Genomic DNA, 19,356 nt, shown 5'->3' with positions numbered 1-19,356 from the left:
GCTGCCCTTATGTTGTTCCACTGTCCTCCTGGTTTGAATACCTAAGACGGGGTGTTATTGTGAGTTATATTGACAGGACGGGATACATGTAACTTCTTATAGAGACGGTGCCTCACTTCACGTGGACTTTTCAAGACTAGTGGGATGAAATATTTATCTTTGCATGGTCAAATAATTGAAAATAAGGTAATATCATCTATGATTGGTTAAAATTTGATTCCAAACATATTATCTCATTAAAATAAACTTGTGTGAATGCATGCACATTTTGGAATATGAGTTTATGGCTGTGTTGCTGAGGATTAGGTGAGAAGATGAAGCCAGCAACAGGATTTAATAAAGGAGACATATTCTTTGTTCATAAGTTAATTTTAGAGATCTATTAATCTTCGGTCGGAGTCGGTCGGTTTCCCACTGTGTTCAGTCTTCATGCTAAGCTAACGTAAATGAGTCCTGGCTCTAGCTTCACAGTTATGTTGCTGCCACAACAGACCACATCTCGCCACTCCTCATTCAGAATCACTGGCTTCTGGTCCAGCAAATAATACATTATTCCACTGCTCACCTTTAAAGCCCTCTATAGCCTATCACAGTAGATAAGAAGACCCAACCTCACAAAGGGTCTTGAAATCAAAGGGCCAAGGACATCACTGATCTTTCAGGTAAGAAGTAACCTGTTCAGCTGTCAGTAACATGAGGCGCACCTGACTCTGTCGTTTCTTTAGACAACAGTTGCTGAAATTTGATATCACTAACATGTTTTTCTGGATCCAGCCTCATGAGATGCCCAATTTATTTTCCTGACAGAACTATTTTAATCTAATCATGGTTATTAATCGTGGTTTTATTTCATGATGTTATTTTAGCCTCGTTGTCATGATCACAGCAGCCAAACTGCGTCATTCACATAACCACACGTGACCTGAATCCATCCAGTTAGTGTGTCACATGCACCGACAGGTGAAATCTAATGAGTAAGTCAGAGGGGAAATATCTGCTCATGTTCATGAATGTAGAAGCGACCGTCCAAAGGAGCAACAACTCTTCAGCAGTGAGCAAGAAGCTTCTCAGAAACTTTGAAAAGTGACAACAGTTTAGTTTTCCAAAGTGTAACTGAGACAGAAAGCATCTGCACACGTATACTAAGCCCCCCCACTAATTCACCCATATGGTGGAGTTTTAGAGACGACAGGCTGCCTTTGTGACTCAGAGTGGGCGTCTGTGGGGCAGTAAACAAACCTGTAGAACGAGGAAAAAAAGGCACGAAAAGCACTTTGTTAGAGAAACGAGCAACACAGGGACCCATCAGGAACCAGGGGCTGCTGAGTCCAGCCCACATGCAGCATCACTCAGCCCGACCTGGCAGGGCTGCTGATGACAGGAGTCAGGGAGCAGGGCAGAGTTTTGCTACAGGTTCTCCACAAGATGTTTTCCAGTCACAGAGTTAAATACAGTTTGGATTTTGGGGATTCCATTTTATGCTTTTTCACTGATTAAAGCAAGTGACTGGACAGTTTTGCTATCCACCGCTTCACACACACATTCATACAGTGCATCTATGTGCAGCACTTTCTCTATTACACATCACCCACACACTTACAGCACAGCCGTCAGGGGCAAATAGGGGTTCAGTGTCTTGCCCCAGGACACGTGGACAATGGGGGAGACGAAGATCAAACTGTGACCTTATGGTTAGTGGACGACCTGCTGTATATTTCTTGTCAGATAATGATTTGACATCGATCTAATAATTCCAGAAATCAGCTTTACACTTGGTATGTTGATTGTTAAGGGCCAAAGGAAGTCTAGTGTGAAACTTTGTACAATTTGGACAAGCGATACATTCAATTAAATACAATTTGAAAAAAGTGATGATCAGAAGAACTCTGCAGCAGCACATCAATGACATTGTCCATTACAACAACAGTGCATCCATGATAACGACCACTGATTTTCCAGTTCAGGGTTCCGTGTACTGAGTTGAGCTTCTCTGAACTTTGAATAAAGAGGTGGCAGCAGCCGTTCTGTAGACTGAGTCCACTGAGCAAGTCTTTACTTAGTGCAGCTTAATTACTGCAGGTCACTTTTACAGTTTCACTGCACTACACCAGCACTACACTGCACTAGCTAAAATTATCTTTTTATAGGCTGATGAAACGTGATTGAATTTTTAAGATTAAACTTGTTCTTCTTTAACTTTTCAGCTTGAGAACTGTTAAGAAAACATTTTCTGTCCCCTACAGAGAAGCTTTGCCTGTATACTTTGCGGAAGTTCCATTTAAATAACAGTGAAATAATGAAACTTTGTTTGACTCACGGCGACCACTTTCCTACAGGATGGATAAACTGGTGAACGAGAAGCCCTCAGATGAGTTTACTGCTTTGAAGGAGAATACTGCTTGAAAGTGGGTTTGACCTGCAGCCACGGCCTCAGGCTGGATTCAAACTCAGGTCACTGCGGTAAAGCATCAACCTTGTTGAGCGACCACAGCACCAGCATCAAGATAATCAGCAAGATAGGACAGAAAATGTATTGAATTTGTTTGGTTTCAATCATATCAAAAGTGTCTTCTAATCCTTGCGTTTGTCTTCTATCAGGAAGTCTGCTCACACATCTGCTCTAGAAAGCTTCAACCTTCCTACCACCTTACCTCAGCACTTAATCATAGCTACTGTAGAAAGGTTATACATGTGAAATCCTTGCACCTTTTTAAAAGAAATACAATTTCGTTTATGTCTAAAAATCATTTAAATCTAACAATCTGAAATGGGATTCTAAGGAAATCAGTGGTATGAGAGGTAAGAAAACAAGTGCAGAAAAGAACACAACAAAACACGTCCATTCAGCCACCTACAAAATCTATGTGCTTTTTTTTCTACTTCCAGCCTGAACCTTCTGGTTTTGCTCCAACTCGAGCAAGATCTTTACCTTTAACACAGCTGCTCTGGCCTGTCTCATGCCTTCCATCTCCAGCCCACTGTGGAGGACAGGGAGTCGTGTGATACTTCCTGACACAACTTTTCCACCGTACCACAGACCAATGATGTGAAAGCTCCGATAACAAACAGGCCTGTTTCCACACTGACCGTATCTCTGCTTTTGGCTTTTTAAGAGTTGCTTAAGTGGCCGATAGCGTATTATAGAGTATCTAAAATCCGATGAAAAGTTAATTGAAGAAGCTCCACAACAACTAACTCTTTGATCCAGTCTCTCGCAGCCATTTACAATTCTGTGGAAGATACTGAGTAACGTTTCTCTGTGTAAAGAGCAGTCATACATTCTAGGCTGATACAGAACACATTATACTTACATGGCTGTGCGTCCACCACTATCCGCGGATAGAAGGCTTGAGATAAGAGAGAAGACAGCACCAGAGTAGAGACAAACCCACCAATCATCCAGAAATAAGGAATCCATGGAAGAAGATAACGTGTGAGGAGTCTTACAGCTGAAGAGGAGCGAGGAGGTGAGCAGTAGTAGGAGGCGCATCCTGTCTGCGGAACACTGACACTCCTGCTGCTGGCTTTCCTGGAGGTCAACTGCCTGGTCACTATAGGATGATTCAAGGTGGTGTGTCCGTCTGTTTGTATGTGTACGTTTGTGGCGGTCAAATCTGGACCTGGTGGGAGGGAACAGAAATTAAGGTGGTGCTCAACCTCAGCCAGTCAGTATCAGCCTGCGGTGGTGGTTATCACCCATCAGCTTGGCTTAATTTGACAGGAAGTGAGTGTTGTTTCCATCAAAGTATAAAACATGTAATTTCCTGTCGCGAGCAGGTGGTGCTGTTATGATGAGTGAATATTGACACATGGATCTGATCAGGGCAGGACTGTGAAAATAAGGTTTGAGGCTGATCAAACAATGCACAGAGGAGTTATAATAAATCCCTCTTTCTTTCATCAAGATTCTACGCGACGTCACGGTCACGCCGTGTAATGAAATGGGTTCGTCAAAATAAAAATGTCTAAAATGGCCAAAATGGTGGGCGTCCTGTTTTGTCTAGCATATCTATCCAAGATACTTTTTTGTTTGTTATGTAAAGACACATGGCCCTACCGATTTTTGTACATGTCGACCAATCGTGGTGCCGGGGCTGCACTTGGAATTTCCTGCAAACTTTGGTAAGAATTTGAGCATGTCTAGGCCCTGAAAAAGCCCCAAAAGGGAAATAAAAAATCCTTCTAGATACAATAGGGCCTCCCATAGGAGGTGCTCGGGCCCTAACTAGGGCTAAGAGCACTTGAGATCTCGGGACCTGAAGCGGCCGCGGGGAGATCAGGGACCGAGCGAAACGGCTCCTTGTTGCGTTCGTTTTGTGCACTGCGGCAAAGATAAACACGTCCCTTCCTGCGTCTGTCAGGCACGGCTGGACCACGTCCACCAATTACGCATTACGGTCCAAGTCATCAAGTTAGACCCAATCGTGAAAATTTTATCTAAATCGAATTGATTTTAAAACCAGGCTTACATCTTTTGGCAGTAGGTGGTGGTATCCCTATCACTGTATACAGACTAATCTAACTAACTAACTGACTAACTAAGATCTGTTTAGGTCAAAAACAGCCCTTTCTCTCTTCAGGGTAAAACGTGATGTTAGGAACATGCACAATAATGATGAAATCATAAATGGAGTCAGATAAATAAGTTTGGGAAAAGAAATGTTTGGGTGGGTCCTGTAAATTGTCGGTATATTACCAACACAAAGAGTGTAAGACAATTACAGTCCTGTATTGAGGGTTGGAATAGATATTGGCAGAATATTAATAGATTGTGGAAAAGTGTGTATTTTGGTTGTGTTAAACACCTAGAGGACGGGCGCTACTGAAATTATTTCTGTAGTAGAAGCTTCCTGTTCTGACCAAGTACACATGGCAATGCGTTCTCCCCATCTAAGTTCTGCCAACTGTATTTGAATAAACTTGTGAAAACAGTTGTTAAAAAAGCAAGCATAATGACAACTACTGCAACATTTCAGGAGGTGATTCATTTGGCCATTTTAAAAACCAAAGAACACTCTGTGGATCGTGACAAAGCCAGAAAAAAAGGAACAGAGTAATAAGAAGAAGATAACATTAAAAGAAATGATCCTCTAAATAAGCCGCAGAATCTGGATAATCAAGCCCTCAGTGGAGGAGCTCGTAGAAATCCACAGTTTTAATAACTGGAGATGTAGAAAATAAATTCGATTGACACATTGTCTCACTCTGACATTTGTTGACGAACAGTGTCTGATGCAGCCTCTCCATCGAATATCTTCATTTCATTTGGTAGCAGACATTTTAAAGAGAAATAGAGAGAAAAAACGCGGCAGAGAGCATGCTTGTGAGACTGAGCGTTTTGACTGTGTAATGTTTGTGCGTCTGTGTGCAGAAAGGCACCTCCCTGACGTCTGTGTGTGTGTGTGTGTGAGAATAGGAGTGTGTGTGTCTGTGTGAAAGAGTCAAGGTCAGCTGGCTGACTGAAGACACAGAAAAAACTGACGGAGCGAAAAACTGACTAGACAGGAAAACAACTTTTTCCTAAACTTGAGGTGGTATATGCGCTTGCCATCAGATATATGTTGTATGTATGAACGAGAGGGGTAAATGTGTTTAGGACTTGCCAAAGAAAGATTAAGAATGTTGACTGAAGGTTTGAGAGATGAAGTAAAGACGAGAAAGATAAAGTTGTGTGTAGGAAGAAGAAAGATCTTTCGGAGTGAGATCAGGCACGTGCATAGATAGACCCCTAGTGGTGCTCAAGCACCTGCCCTTTTGCCCTGGATGAGAAAAGTGCCCCTTCTGCTGGAGTCCAATTTTTTCCTCATTCATCAACATTTAAGAATAAAAATTACACTCTCTGTCATCAATTCCCCCAATGTGTTTTGATATCTGATGGGGCATTTATTTATGTTCTTGTGAGAATTTCCCACCGACATGCTCTGCGGCGGTCACAAGCCCCCGCTGGCTCCTCCCTCCTCCTCCTCCCTCCTCTTCCTCCTCCTCCTCATGCAGCTGAGGGCCAAACGGCTGCAGCCACCTCTCCTCTGACCCGCAGCATCAGACAAACAGGTTATGACGCTGTGTGTGCAATCCCCCGACTTAGATACAGGCTGGAGGCAGACAGACAGACAGACAGGCAGGCAGGCAGATAATTTAAGGCCATCTGGGGGAGGCAAGTTGGACCTGACAGCTCGGGTTACAACATGGGTGTGTGTTTGTCCGTATGTTTGTTCGTTTGCTTTAATATTGCATCATTCAGAAGTAATGAATTCCAGAGGGAATTGTTAAAATTACACTTTTTGGCACAAATTTGTTGTTTCAGATATTTCCAATATATCTTTTAGAGGAAAGGAGAAAGGTTTTGGCCTCAGGGATAATAGTAAAGACCATTTTAATACTTCACAAGTTCCTAATTTGATTCATAAAATAACTTTCAAGGGTGAGTGATTAACCAAACCTCACAAAATCACATTAATGTGTCCTTTAAAGCACATCTCTTAGTACAGTTAATGTGCAATGTTTTTTCTTTTCTTGGCTTTGTTGATAATGAATGGTTCACAGTGTTTTTGTTTTATGTTATTGAGAACTAGGCCCTGATAAAGTCAGCACAGTGAATTTAGATAGAGCTGGTCAGTTTTGCTCTGCTCAAGCCAGAGGAGAAGGGGAAATATTTCTATCCCCTTTAGAATATCAATCTATGATTCACCTTTTTCTTTCTTATTTTATATTCTTTCCACAAAATGTATGTTGAAACAATTATCGATTATATCAACTAAAAGTTTAGGATAATTGTGTCAAAGGAGGGATTATTATTGATTGAGTTTTTGTTGAAAAAGCTGTAATGCTGAATTACAGCTTTTCTAGCTGAAGTCATCCAATTGCTTTCAATGAACGGATGAGAAATTCAATCTAAGCTTTAAACTTATTTCCGAGCTGCCTGAAATTAGATTTTAGATCTTTGAATTAATAATCCTTATTATTATTATTATTATTTATTTTTTTCGGCCTCAATACACCACCTGGAGACGGATAAAGGATATTACCACGGGAGGTGGTAATTATTATTTATTTGATTCTTTCTCTTGTTAGACTTTGCAGACCTAAAAATAATTATGTTTCACCATTTTGAAGACGAATAAATTAAAATCCAGTTAAAGGTCAGAGGTCAAATACACTTTAACTCATAACCTGCCATCTTAATTGAAATGCAGAAACCAGAATACAAGCCCCTCTGTTTATACACTTATTTGAATGCCAAATCAATAATTATATTAAAATTTATTTTTGACCCTTTAACTTTTAAATTCAGGAAAGAAGGTTTTTATTTTTTGTTGTTGTTTGGTTTCACCAGTTATCTTAACATCCAATGCTCTTAATTTGAAAGGTGTTGTTAAGCTCTCCATATTTTGTTTTTTATTTTATCATGAAGAAAATTGTTGCAGAATAACTTTTAAATTGTTTTGTTCTGTTTCAGCTGTCAACTCTGAAAACGTTTGATTGAATCTAATCTCTCACACATTTGTATTATGTATGTGATTCCTCACAGGACAGTTTGACGTCAAAGCTTCTGAATTATTGTGTTATGGAGCAGTCAATGCATTTTGGAAAATGGTTTGAACACAAATACTCAAACACTGTCATATCTGCTGCTTATTGAAATTCAGCTTGTTGATCATTTTATATTTTATAAAATGCCAAAGATTTCTGTCACTCTTATGCCACGAGTTTAATTTTTATTTTTGAATGTTTAAATATTTGAATGTTTTGAATGTAATTTTTGATTTTGCCGACCACACTTCAAAAGTTTTATTGAAATAGTTGTCAAAAGAGGGTATGTATGTTTTGCTTCGATTATTTTGTTTGTTTCTTTTTAAATATTAAGTTTATACAATCTACTTTAATCTCAATTACACATCGCTGTAAATTAATCATTTTTCTGTTTGTTTTCCTTTCAAACTCTGAATCTGTGCTTCATGTCTTCACAGCTTACTCCCATCCGGTGTCAACTCCACCTCCTCCACCACGACCGACTACGCCCTGCACCTGGCTTGGCACAGTGCAAGCTTAAACACCTGGCCTGTAGGCGAGTATCAATTCCACGAAAGGATTTTTACAAGGCTGAGATCCAGATCACTGACTCTTAAAATTAAAAAAGCCTCACTGACAATTCTTGATAATTTTGTTCCTGGAGCAGATCTGAAAGCTGAACAGCTTGCTCCTGTACCCTGTTTGGTCACACAGAAATGAATGGCCCTGGATCTGCTACTGACAGGAGAGGGTTATGTGTGTGCACTACTATAGGAAGTTCTTAAAAGACATTTTTTCCAAACTGCCCCTGGTGGCTGGGTGACCAGTGCCTTCTCCACCTCTACGCACCATGACATGACATGACTGTAGACTCTGAAATTGCTGAATAGATCACCACGGCTCTGATGAAGGAAAACCTGCCTCATCCCCAGCTTTTCTGTGGATGCTGAACTGGGGATGGGTGCTGTGGATGCTGGTGCTGATGGTGAAGCTGATGCTGTGGAAGCTGGGGACGAAGCTGAGGATGCTGATGACGGAGGACGACGGACGATGATGATGAAGTTTAGGAGGGGTTTACACTGGATGGGATGAAGGTTTGAGGTACATGAAACCCCCAGTAAGTGGTCACACCCATGGAGGGTGTGAAAAGAGGGTTTGTGAGGATTTCAAACGTTTAACTATAATCTGTGTCTGACAGAATTCTTAACAATAAAGATAGAATTATTTTTAGTTAGATATTAGGCCTTCATACAGATTATTAGCAATAACCTTTTGATTCTCAGAATGTTCAATCTTGAAACTAGCTGGAAATGTTTGTGCGTTACATTGTTGGTCAGTCTCACAGCGGGTGGTTCCACCCGAACCACTGTGTGGCCACCAACGCCCCGCCTCCAGGAGACGTCCCAGACACTGACCACATCACTCCAACAGAGGGCGCTGCAGTTCCCCTCTCGAGCTCTTTTTCTCTCTCTCACTGATAAGGCGCTGCAGTTTCCCAAAGGCAAGAAAAAAGACCTTGGGACACACTGAAACTGATAAAGCTGACGTGCTTGAACCTCTCGGCTACACCACACACCCTCTCACTGATAAAGATTCTCTCGGCGGGACCTGCGAACCGACGCCGGAGTTTTTACTTTGTGTTAAATTTTTCTATTCATTTTAATCATTTAACAGAGTCCACAGTATTAAAGTTTTATTTTTACCTTTTGTGTTCAATTTTTCTATTCATTTTAATCATTTAACAGAGTCAACAGTGTTGGGGTTTAATTTTGTTTCTTCTGTTTCATTTTTCTCTCTGAAATAAATCCACAATATCATGCCAAATAATGATGGGAGAATTCTGCATATGGTCCAGCAGAGATATGAACTGCTGGCAGCCTTACCCTGCTTTTAGTGACATGTGATTAACACATGTCAACAGAGGGACTGTTGAGATATCTATGTTTTCTTCTCTATCTTATGAATATATTTTACTATATTTTACCTACATTATATCTTGTGAATCAATATTAGCTGTGTAGTCTATAGAATTAACAATATTACAACTGTTTCTTTAATCCTGGAGTGATATATAATTTCTGGACTCAGATACAGGGTCAAACACAGAGCGCAACCATCTGAGTGTCAAACTGACTGCAAAGTGCAACTTGGGGAAAGCCTGAGAACCAAATTCATCTTGAGATTTGAGATAATGAAAGCACGGATTCTCAGGAAGGAGAGAGGATGTGCCCGGACTAAAACAAAGAACCATTTCATGAATTATTATGGGAAAAACATATGAAATCCTCCTCTAAGGTCTAATCTGCTTGGTCTCTCCACTGTAAAAAACTCCCTTCTTGATAAAGGCACAATGGTGAGAGACACCTGGTGGAGTGGACCTTCTCTCACAATGATGTGCTTGCAAAAAACTGCTCTTGGAGAGACAGTATACATCTGGCCAATTGCTGAGTGCCCTCAAGAAAATAACCGCCTCTGTGTTGCACGCTGTGTCTCTTACAAATACTGTGGACGTGGAAAGTGGGGGCTTCTTCTCGACATGATACAGTGACCTGGTGACGTGTACAGCAGAACCCCAGAGACTCTCTGTAAGTATTTGTTCTTATACAATAAACGCATTACTGTGAAACTTTTGAACACTGAACTTGTCTAAATTATTAACCTTTCCCACTTGAACCTCGAATCAACGAACACGCTGTCTGGTCCAGATGGGACCGGTCTCGACACCCTACCGATTTATGTACACAAATATAGTTTGAGCGAGGATGAATCTTGAACATCGAAGTTATAGAAATTTTGTGTGTCACGGTGAGTTGATGAACTTTAACCCCACACCACTAATATAGCGTTTGAAAAAAAAAATCACAATAATCTTATGCCTACATTATCATTGTCTTAAGACCCATTTGATACAGTTTGAACTTGGTCGAGGTCAGTGGATGAGGAGGAACACATCCAAGTTTAAGACATGCAAAAAAACATCAGGGGGGCGCTGTGATATTAAGTCATGATTTCTGTGTAGATGTCATCAGGCCGGGACTCGTCTTACATGTCTAGTTTGGACTCCATTGGACCATGTATGTCTGAGATACACAACCTCGTTTTTTAATGGTGTGTAATCAAAGTTTGACGGCACGCCACGGCCACACTTAGGGACAAAAACACGAAATTCTAGGTACTTTATATCTTCATCTTGTTGAAATGACATTTAACTCAATATGAAGTTGATCTGATGAAAGCCCTGGGACAAGTTCATCAAAGTAAAAATGTGGAAAATGGCCACTAAATCCAAAATGGCGGGCTTCCTGTTGTGTTTTCCACAATGCACCTCAGACTTTTTTGTGCATCTGGTCATGAAACACAGGTGTCCCGATTTTTGTGAAGATCGGTGGAAGCTAACTGAGGGGTTTTTCCTTAGATGGCGCTTTACAGAAGCCTTCTGTGATCTCCCTCACCAGCTTGTCCAATCCTTAATGCTGTTGCCTAGCAACAGAGCTGCAGATGGAAATGATGGGAATTTTTTTTTTTTTTTTTTTAACAGATGTACCGTTAGCTGTTAGATTGAGTTGGAGTGTGGTACTCAAGCCCTGGACGTCCTGCCACTTGTCTGTGCCATAACCTCTTTGAAAGCCAGTTCATCAGAGAAGCCGGTGAATCCTGGGATAGCTTGGGCCGGGCAGGACCAATCACTTCTCTGGGAGGGAAGGACGCATTTGTAGGAGCCTTCTTAGTGGAACAGAGTCGTCAAGCTGCTGCGACCTACTTGGTATTGACATGCAGCCCCTGAATTGAGACACAGCTAGTATGTAACATATTTAAAATGTTGTGGTTGTTTGTTCCATAAAGACGTTTCTGAAGATCAGACTGAATTCAGTTTGATGTGAGCATGTGAATGTTTATGCACATCTTATTAGGCTTCTTGTTTTTATCATACATTCTGTGTTCCTTAAGTATTTTACAGTTCAGAAATAGTTAGTAAAATTAGAGTGAAGGCCTCTGATGAGTCCACTGGGCTTCCTGCCTCCCACAGCACTATTAATTATCATTTTGTACATGTATCTTTAAAAGAAGTCTTTGGTTGGCTCTAAGCTTGTCACCCTGGAGGATGTGGTGGAGGACAGGATGCTGGCAAAACTGCTGGCAATCATGGACAATCCCTCTCACCCCCTCCACAAAACACTGGACAAGCTAAGGAGCAGCTTCAGCCACAGACTCATTCAACCCCGCTGCTCTAAGGAACGATACAGGAAGTCGTTCCTCCCAACTGCAATAAGACTGTACAACTCCTCTACCTCTGTCAGAGCCACCATCACAGAACTGCACTAAATATACCTGTCTCCTGCACTGTGTATCTGTACAACACTCCGCTCCATATACACTTACTTCACATCATATGTGATGTGTTCATATAAAGCATATTGATATATATCATTTTATACAATAATATTGTCTTTTGCACACTCTGTCTACATATTCTTACACTCATAGTATATTATATTACCTATTGTATTGTCAAATACTTATATTCATACCTCTTCTATATATCATATATTATATCATACTCTCTGTATATTCTTTGTAAACATAAGTCTATATACATATATTTATACATGTGTACATATTATAATTACTATTATTATATCACTATTACTATTATATATACTGTTGCTGCCATTATTACTATATACTGCTTATATATTGGTATAATTACTATCATATATAAATTTAATTATGTTATATTATATACTGTACTATTCTTATATACTGTCTAACAATAACATTACCATCATATCATCAGTACTATTAACATCATCTTGCCACTGCACTTTATCTGCCTATTTTATTTTATCTTGTGCTTCTGTTTTTTTTTCTTTCTACCTCAATTTTTTTTATTTTATTCTATTGTATTGTATTTTATTGTATTCAAATATACCGGCTGCTATGACAACTTAATTTCCCTTCGGGGATGAATAAAGTACTCTATCTATCTATCTTATAAAAAAAACAAAAAACAGCTCCAAAAAATATGAGAACATGGTTTTATAAAGAGAGATTCAGATCAAGTATTGATGAAGTCACAGCAGTATTTTGATTCAAAAACGTATTCCAGACAGTCCGGTGCTGTATTTGGTTTATTTCACTGATTTCATCTCCTATCCTTTAAACCACAGTCAGAAAAGCAGTCAAAAGTTTCAGTGTTCCTTTCTTACTAATTTGTTAAAGTCTCTTCTTTTTTCTCCAGGTCAAAAATCTTAAAACTCAAAGCAGGATGCTTGGAGATGAATGTGTGTCTGAGCAAAGGCCTTGGCCATGTTGGCTGAGCCGGTGCAGCAGCTGAGGCCGGCTAAGGAAGCTCAGTGATGGTGGTGACTGCGAATGCAACCAGTTACAGACTGTGTGTTCCCAGTTCACAAGTCCACTCCTTCTGTGGGGAAAAAGCTAAGCTTGGGATGCCAGATGGGGAACTGAGGGGGAGAGATGGGAGAGGTGGGTGTGGCAGGAAAGGATGGAGGAGACGGGGAGTTTTGGGGTCATGTTGTGAATAGAAGGGTGCATGGCAGGATAGTGTGTGTGTGTGTGTGTGTTTGTGTGTGTCTGTGTGAGGGTAAGGCTGTCCCCACTCTTTTCTTCCTGCCACTTTACTGAGGCCATGGCAAACTAAACGCCAGCAGAATTAAAAACATACAATTTCAAAACGGAAAGAGAAAAGGGTTAAAAAATTCTAAATAAGCAAAGCTTGAGGCCCAGAGAAGAGAAGAGTTGATGGAGATACTGGCCCCCAAAAAACCTAAAAAAATTAAATAAATGAGAGAAAGAATTGTTTACAGGTATAGAGAGTTTAGGAAAGATGGGCAGCTGTGACTCCATCCCCTTCAACAGCATACACATATCATGCCTCCAACAGGAAAATCAAAGCAACAACAAACAAGTCTGGTCATGAAATCAAAATAGAAACTCAAAGATGGAAAAAATACAAGTCTCACAGAAGATTGAAAAACAGTCCAGACTATGAGGCGGCAGGGGATTCTTGGTGCGACTACAAGTTCTATAAACCTACAGGGCTGCATGCTTTGAGGGCTGCGTCTTCACTAGTAATAAGACGACCCTAAATGTGGTTAGACAAGCAACAAAGCAACCAGGGTCAATTTCTATCCATGTTTCCAACCGACCAGCACACAACAGCCAGAATAGTGATGCAGTGAGCTTTTGGAGGAGTGTGCCTGTCGGCCGGGAGAGTCTGCAGAGATTCTTTCATTATTGTTTGATTCCACATTGTGTGGTGGTGGACGTAGTGATGAGCAGAAACTTTAGACAATCACAGAAAAAACAATTTCATTGATAATTTAGCTGTAACTGATGTGTTGAGTTGATGGGGTGAAATGTAACCCAGTATTTAAAAGAATCTCAGAATGATTACATGATTGTGAATGGAGATGGGAGGTTTGTATTGCTGTAGTGTGGCACCATCGGGCCCTGTAGGTCAGTGTTCTGACTGTTGCGAGCTACGCGGCTGTCAAATTCAGACTGAGGCTGATGGCTGATGTTTCTATTGGCTTGAGGCAAAATCGCAGGAAGGTTTATGTTTTATTGCTTTGCAGAGCAGGTAGGTAACCGCAGGCTCCCTGGATGACTGGGTGCTTTGTATCTAGACCTCCTCTCTCTGTGCTAGACATGAGGTTATGTATCGTCCTCGAGGCAATCAAGGTTTTCCCTTATTAAAGGTGATAATTTAAAAAACAAAACAAATAAAGCAACAAAAACACCCAACTGAGCCATAATAACAGGACGCGTAAGGAAAATATGATGTTTGGCACGCTAGGGTCAGGAAAGCCAGAGGGAGAGCATGGGAGCAGGCGTCTTGTTTGGGCATCAAGCCCAAGGCTATGAAGGCCCACTGTGGGGCACATCTGTGCTATAATTCATATTCACACACACACACACACACACACACACACACACACACACACACACACACACACACACACACACACACACACACACACACACACACACACACACACACACACACACACACACACACACACACACACACACACACACACACACACACACACGTACAAACACACACTCATCATGTCTTCCTGGTCCATGTGTCAGGATAGAATGAGTGCAGTCCAACATCTCTGTGTCCTTACAAATGTCCAGCTGGCGGTGCAGCAATACAGCAAACCTCTGCGTAGTTTGGCTGCGGGTCAGCCATTAAAATAAATGTATAAACACACCAGGGTCCAGCAGTCCGGGTTTCCTGCACCAGTGAATGTGTTTTAACCGTGTCGTCCTCTGGGAGACCCCTCCCTCGCCATATCTGATGTGGGGTCACAGCTCGTTCAGGAAGGATGCTTGCTGTGCGGCGACGAGGAGCCCTGGGTACCACTTCTTTAAAATAGATCCTCTCTTCTTCTGTATATGCTATTTAAATATATGCACTCCTCTGCACAGCCAGGTCTACAATCATTAGCTTAATTATAAGAATGTGATTAAACAATGATAATAATAATAATATATATAGTCGTAGCAGTTTTTGTCAGCAGCCATCACTAGAACATTCAGGGTGGTAATTGCATATGTACAACGACAAAAAAAAGTCATTTACATCCAGAGCTGGAGGCTCGGGGTCAGAAGTCATATGTGTTGGTTTTGGTGGGGAGGGAGGGGTGCGCTGAATGCTGGTGTGTTATCTGAGTCTCTTCTCTGCTGAGTAGATGGACATGTAGTAGTCGTTGCTGCCTACGGCCAAGTGCGGCTGGAGGGAGACAAAGAGAAAAGACAGTCACACAATCAGTGTAAACTCTAGCAGACAGTGAGATGAGAACATCCCATTAAAATATAATCCCTTCTATATTACCTTAACAATACCGTGGTAATCTAATAAACGGCTTCTAATGGAGTAATATAGAGTAAGCTAATGCTAACCCCTTGGCAGTGGGCCACAGTAACAAGCGGAGAAGCTGACGTTTGGAACATGGAACACCAGAACAAAGTAGTTCACACCAAACCTGAGTCACTCTACTGAAACTAAAATGGAACTCAGAATAGTACATACGACCACCAGGGTCAACAGTCCTATTGTTAAACAACATTTCAACACTTTTATTTGGATCTGCACCAAGTGGCAAAAACTAACAAATATCAATATATTTTGTCTAAAGATGCCAGAAAAAATCAGTAGGAGCCATTAACTACTCTCTGAGAAATCATTAGAAATGTTGAAAAACACCCTGTGGGTTCTTCTGTCTGACCCATACCACACCGTTCAAACTAGTTTTATGGAAATCCATGCAGGTGTTTTTGCATGATCTTGCTTTCAAACAAACAAATAAATAAACCGAGAGACGATTGGACATAACCACCTTGGCAGAGGTTAAAATAGAACACACCAGGTCAGGACGTTCACAGACTGACACATTGCTGGTGGAATCTTATTATTGTGAGAAAAGTAAAGGACCAACAATCAGAGGAAAGACAAGTACTTGTGTCTCAAGGTTTTGAATGACCCTGAGGTATGCTAATGGCTAACAGCTGCTCTGAGGCAAAACAGGCGGGGAGGATTATTTGGACTGAAAGTTTTATATATTGACAAAAATGAAAAATAATAAATAATACAATAATATTATATTATTTGATTAACGGATCCTAATGTGATAAGGACTCTTAGTTACCAAAGTCAGTCAAGAAGAAGTTGGTAGTTTCTGAGGATTATGGCGCCCTGTTGAGAAATGGATTTGTAGAATATGACTTTCTAATGTGTGTTTTTTTACCACCTAACATTATACAGCCGAGCAGCTCAGAGTCTGGGTCAGCACCGACCACAGGCAGAGGAACTGGTAGGTCTTTGTTCAGGAGATTTTATTTGGTAGCAATTTAGATTTTCCCTAAAGCCGGCTTCAGAAACGACACTTCAATAGGTTGGTGTTACTTCATATTCCACTACATTTATAAAAAAGTTCTACTGAAGTTATATAAGTTATTTAACACTTAACACCATCACTTTATGAAATGTTATATATTATTATGGAATAAATAACCAAGATGTAGAGTTACTGTGAAGTGCTTGATAACTTCAGCAACTACATTAATTAATGATGATCCGTGTTTGTTTACCCAGTTGGGATGGAAGGCTAAACAGCTGATGGCCCCGATCCTTTGTCCCATGAAGCCGTCGTAGTATTTAATGTTGCTGATCACGTCGCCGTTAGCGTTGTAGACAGCGATGAACTGGTTCATTGATCCACTGGAGGCCAGAGGAGCAAACAGAGAGAGGGAGAGAGAGATAGAGAACAGTGAGTTGAGGCAGTGTCTCAGCTTTAATATTAATCATATGCTTTCATTTTTTAGGGTGAAATTTCACTTCATAGATGGATGTCAGGCGTATTGTCCAGACATATATTTTGTTTTGTCTGACTCATTTAAAGACGCTCAGTAGTTTATAAATCATCTTCTGTTAGTCAGTTCAAAGATAAACAAAGAAAATCAATATTTCTTTTTACTCTAGGCAAAGACAGTCAGAACGCTCTGGTTGTTCTTAAAGTGAAGAACACTGGAGAAGCTTTTTCTTGGGACCTGAGTCGACACAAAGAGACTCACCAGGCGAACAGGTTAGCCTGTGGATGGATGTCCAGAGCTGTTAACCCCTTCACCGTCTGCAGAATGTTGATGGAGTCTGGTGTCCGGGGCTCGAAGAATCGAACATCTCCGTTGACACTGGTGGAGAACAACAATGTCAGTGAGGGACAAAAAAGACAGAATTCAAATCCAAGTAGGAAGAGAGGTGGTGTGTACCTGACACTGATAATTTGCCCATCTGTCTCCTTCTGTATATGAGCTTTGACCACCCAGGCTCCGTGCTCCCTGTAGGTCATCACCCGGCTGCACACACACACAAAACAGACAGAACAAATGTCAGTACAGTTAACATGTAACTGAGTGTGTCCTCACAAGGCTCTGACTGGATAGACATGACCTGTGTTGTTGCTCAGAAGCCCAAAACAATGAGGACAACAATAAAGTTACTCAAAAATTAAAAAGCCAAAGGATGTATTACAAAAGAATCAACCCGTATACAAGATAATCTAGTAAATAAAGAAAAATGGAGCATGGACAGCCTCACTCTGTCATCTAGCACCCCCCCAGTTCCCCTATGGAACTCTCATTCATTTGTACGATATTGTCTTCTAACTTCAATGTGTGAAGTATATTCAGTTATGATCTGCTTACGCAGTATTGCAAAAGCATTATATGAAAACTGACATTACTATGTATTCAGGACACTGTTAATGAAAGAGAGAAGAAAAAACGTATGAATGTAATATAAAAAATTAAAACAATTCTGTGTTTTCTAAGCCAAACGGCAAAAGAAGAATTTCAAAGTTTTTTAAATGAAATAAAAAGCAGTAGGAAGACGGGGGAAGTGTTATGATATTAGATAAAAGAGGCTGATTGTGTTTGAGCTTGTCTGAGTTTATTCCTCTAGAAAGGAAAGCTACTAAAAAAAACAAGTAAACATAAATAAAATCTCCCCATGCTGTAATACAGCTGAGTAACCACTGGGTGACGCCATGTAATCGTGGATGAATAAAGCAGTAGCTGCCTCTTGAGACGTTTCGAGTGTGGAGGAAAACGCCTCCAACTGCCCTGACCACCTTCATGGAACTAAACTGAATCTTAACTAACCACATTTCATAATAATAGTGAAACTATTAACGGGTGTGACAGGAAGTGCATCTGATTGTCCAAATAACTGGTAGAAACATAAAAAACATTTTAACTCTCCCAGCAAGGAATAGCCAAGTTAAAAGAAAATAAATGAACATCAATAAACAAATATGTAATTTTTTTTGCCAAACACTCAGGCTTAAGCCAAAAACAAGCCGCGGCTTAACAAACCCCTAAATTCTTCCTCCTGGCAGGCAGACATTACCTGTCTTCCATTCCTCAGCAACATAGGTGCTGAAGGATGTAACTCTGCCTGAGGGGAACTATTAAATTAGCTTTACTTAAAGATTTATGGGTCAATTCGAGGTTTAACGGCTTTGTTTTTCCCCTTTGAGACTGAAATTAAAATAATGTTTAACTAACTGGGGGGGTGCAGTGCCACCAGGGTCCATTAAAAGTGGTGCCAACCCCAAAGGGAGATTTACAGCACGCTACATATAATAAAGATAGATTAGAGAAGTGAATAATGCAGGACTCTGTAGGAGTTAATGCCCACAGAAACTGTTATGTGTGTGTAAATATTGGTGTGACGGGAAAAAGGAAGAAAATAGGGATGGAATGTAATGATCAAATCTAACTTTCTGATTAGGTCAGAGGCTGTGCTTTACCATTCATTAGGACCCATCCTCCTGTCGAACACACGGACAGATCCGTCACCCAGACCGGCAACGATTAGTGAACGCTTGGAGTCACAGGACAGGCTGGTCACACAGCTGTCTGCTCCGGTTGGGATGTCCTGGTGGTCACACACACACACACACACAGAAATCCCCTGGTAAAGACGTGTTACAAAACCTACTAAGGTAATACTGTTGTTACAAGGCTAATTTCCCCCGAAAGCTTCTTGGAAATCATCAATCATGAGCCCTGTTGACTGTTGGCCCATTTGCAGTTGGACGCAGTATCAATACTCAGCCACAGGTGAGGCTGGGCCATTTGTACTTGTATTAAGTCCATCAATCAAGACAATGATTAGCTCACTAAGGACCATTACATATGTAAAAAAAAGAGAGAAAAAAGAAACTGCACTAATGGTTCTCAGCCACAGATTTACATTAGTTATCCAAAATAGGAGGATACTGTACACTGTGCACATTACGCTATAAGGCCACTGGT

General features: G+C 40.8%; 1 protein-coding gene across 4 annotated transcripts in view; it reads right to left on the bottom strand.

Annotated features, from left to right (window-relative positions):
* Positions 1 to 14,590: 14,590 nt before the first annotated feature.
* Positions 14,591 to 19,356, bottom strand: part of rptor (regulatory associated protein of MTOR, complex 1) — a 152,091-nt gene continuing 147,325 nt past the window's right edge. For all 4 annotated transcript variants that reach the window (XM_061088248.1, XM_061088264.1, XM_061088256.1 and 1 more), the window contains 5 exons: positions 18,849 to 18,976; positions 17,308 to 17,394; positions 17,113 to 17,229; positions 16,630 to 16,759; positions 14,591 to 15,271 (listed from right to left, as the gene is read on the bottom strand). In XM_061088248.1, coding sequence (XP_060944231.1) covers positions 15,203 to 15,271; positions 16,630 to 16,759; positions 17,113 to 17,229; positions 17,308 to 17,394; positions 18,849 to 18,976 — 531 coding nt within the window. In that variant the 3' untranslated portion in view covers positions 14,591 to 15,202. The remainder of the gene's footprint in view (positions 15,272 to 16,629; positions 16,760 to 17,112; positions 17,230 to 17,307; positions 17,395 to 18,848; positions 18,977 to 19,356) is intronic.

Source organism: Limanda limanda, chromosome 2 (genome assembly GCF_963576545.1).
Source record: "Limanda limanda chromosome 2, fLimLim1.1, whole genome shotgun sequence".
Classification (NCBI taxonomy): domain Eukaryota; kingdom Metazoa; phylum Chordata; class Actinopteri; order Pleuronectiformes; family Pleuronectidae; genus Limanda; species Limanda limanda.
The sequence above is the reverse complement of the archived record's forward strand: the minus strand, read 5'-3'. Positions and strand labels throughout refer to the sequence as shown.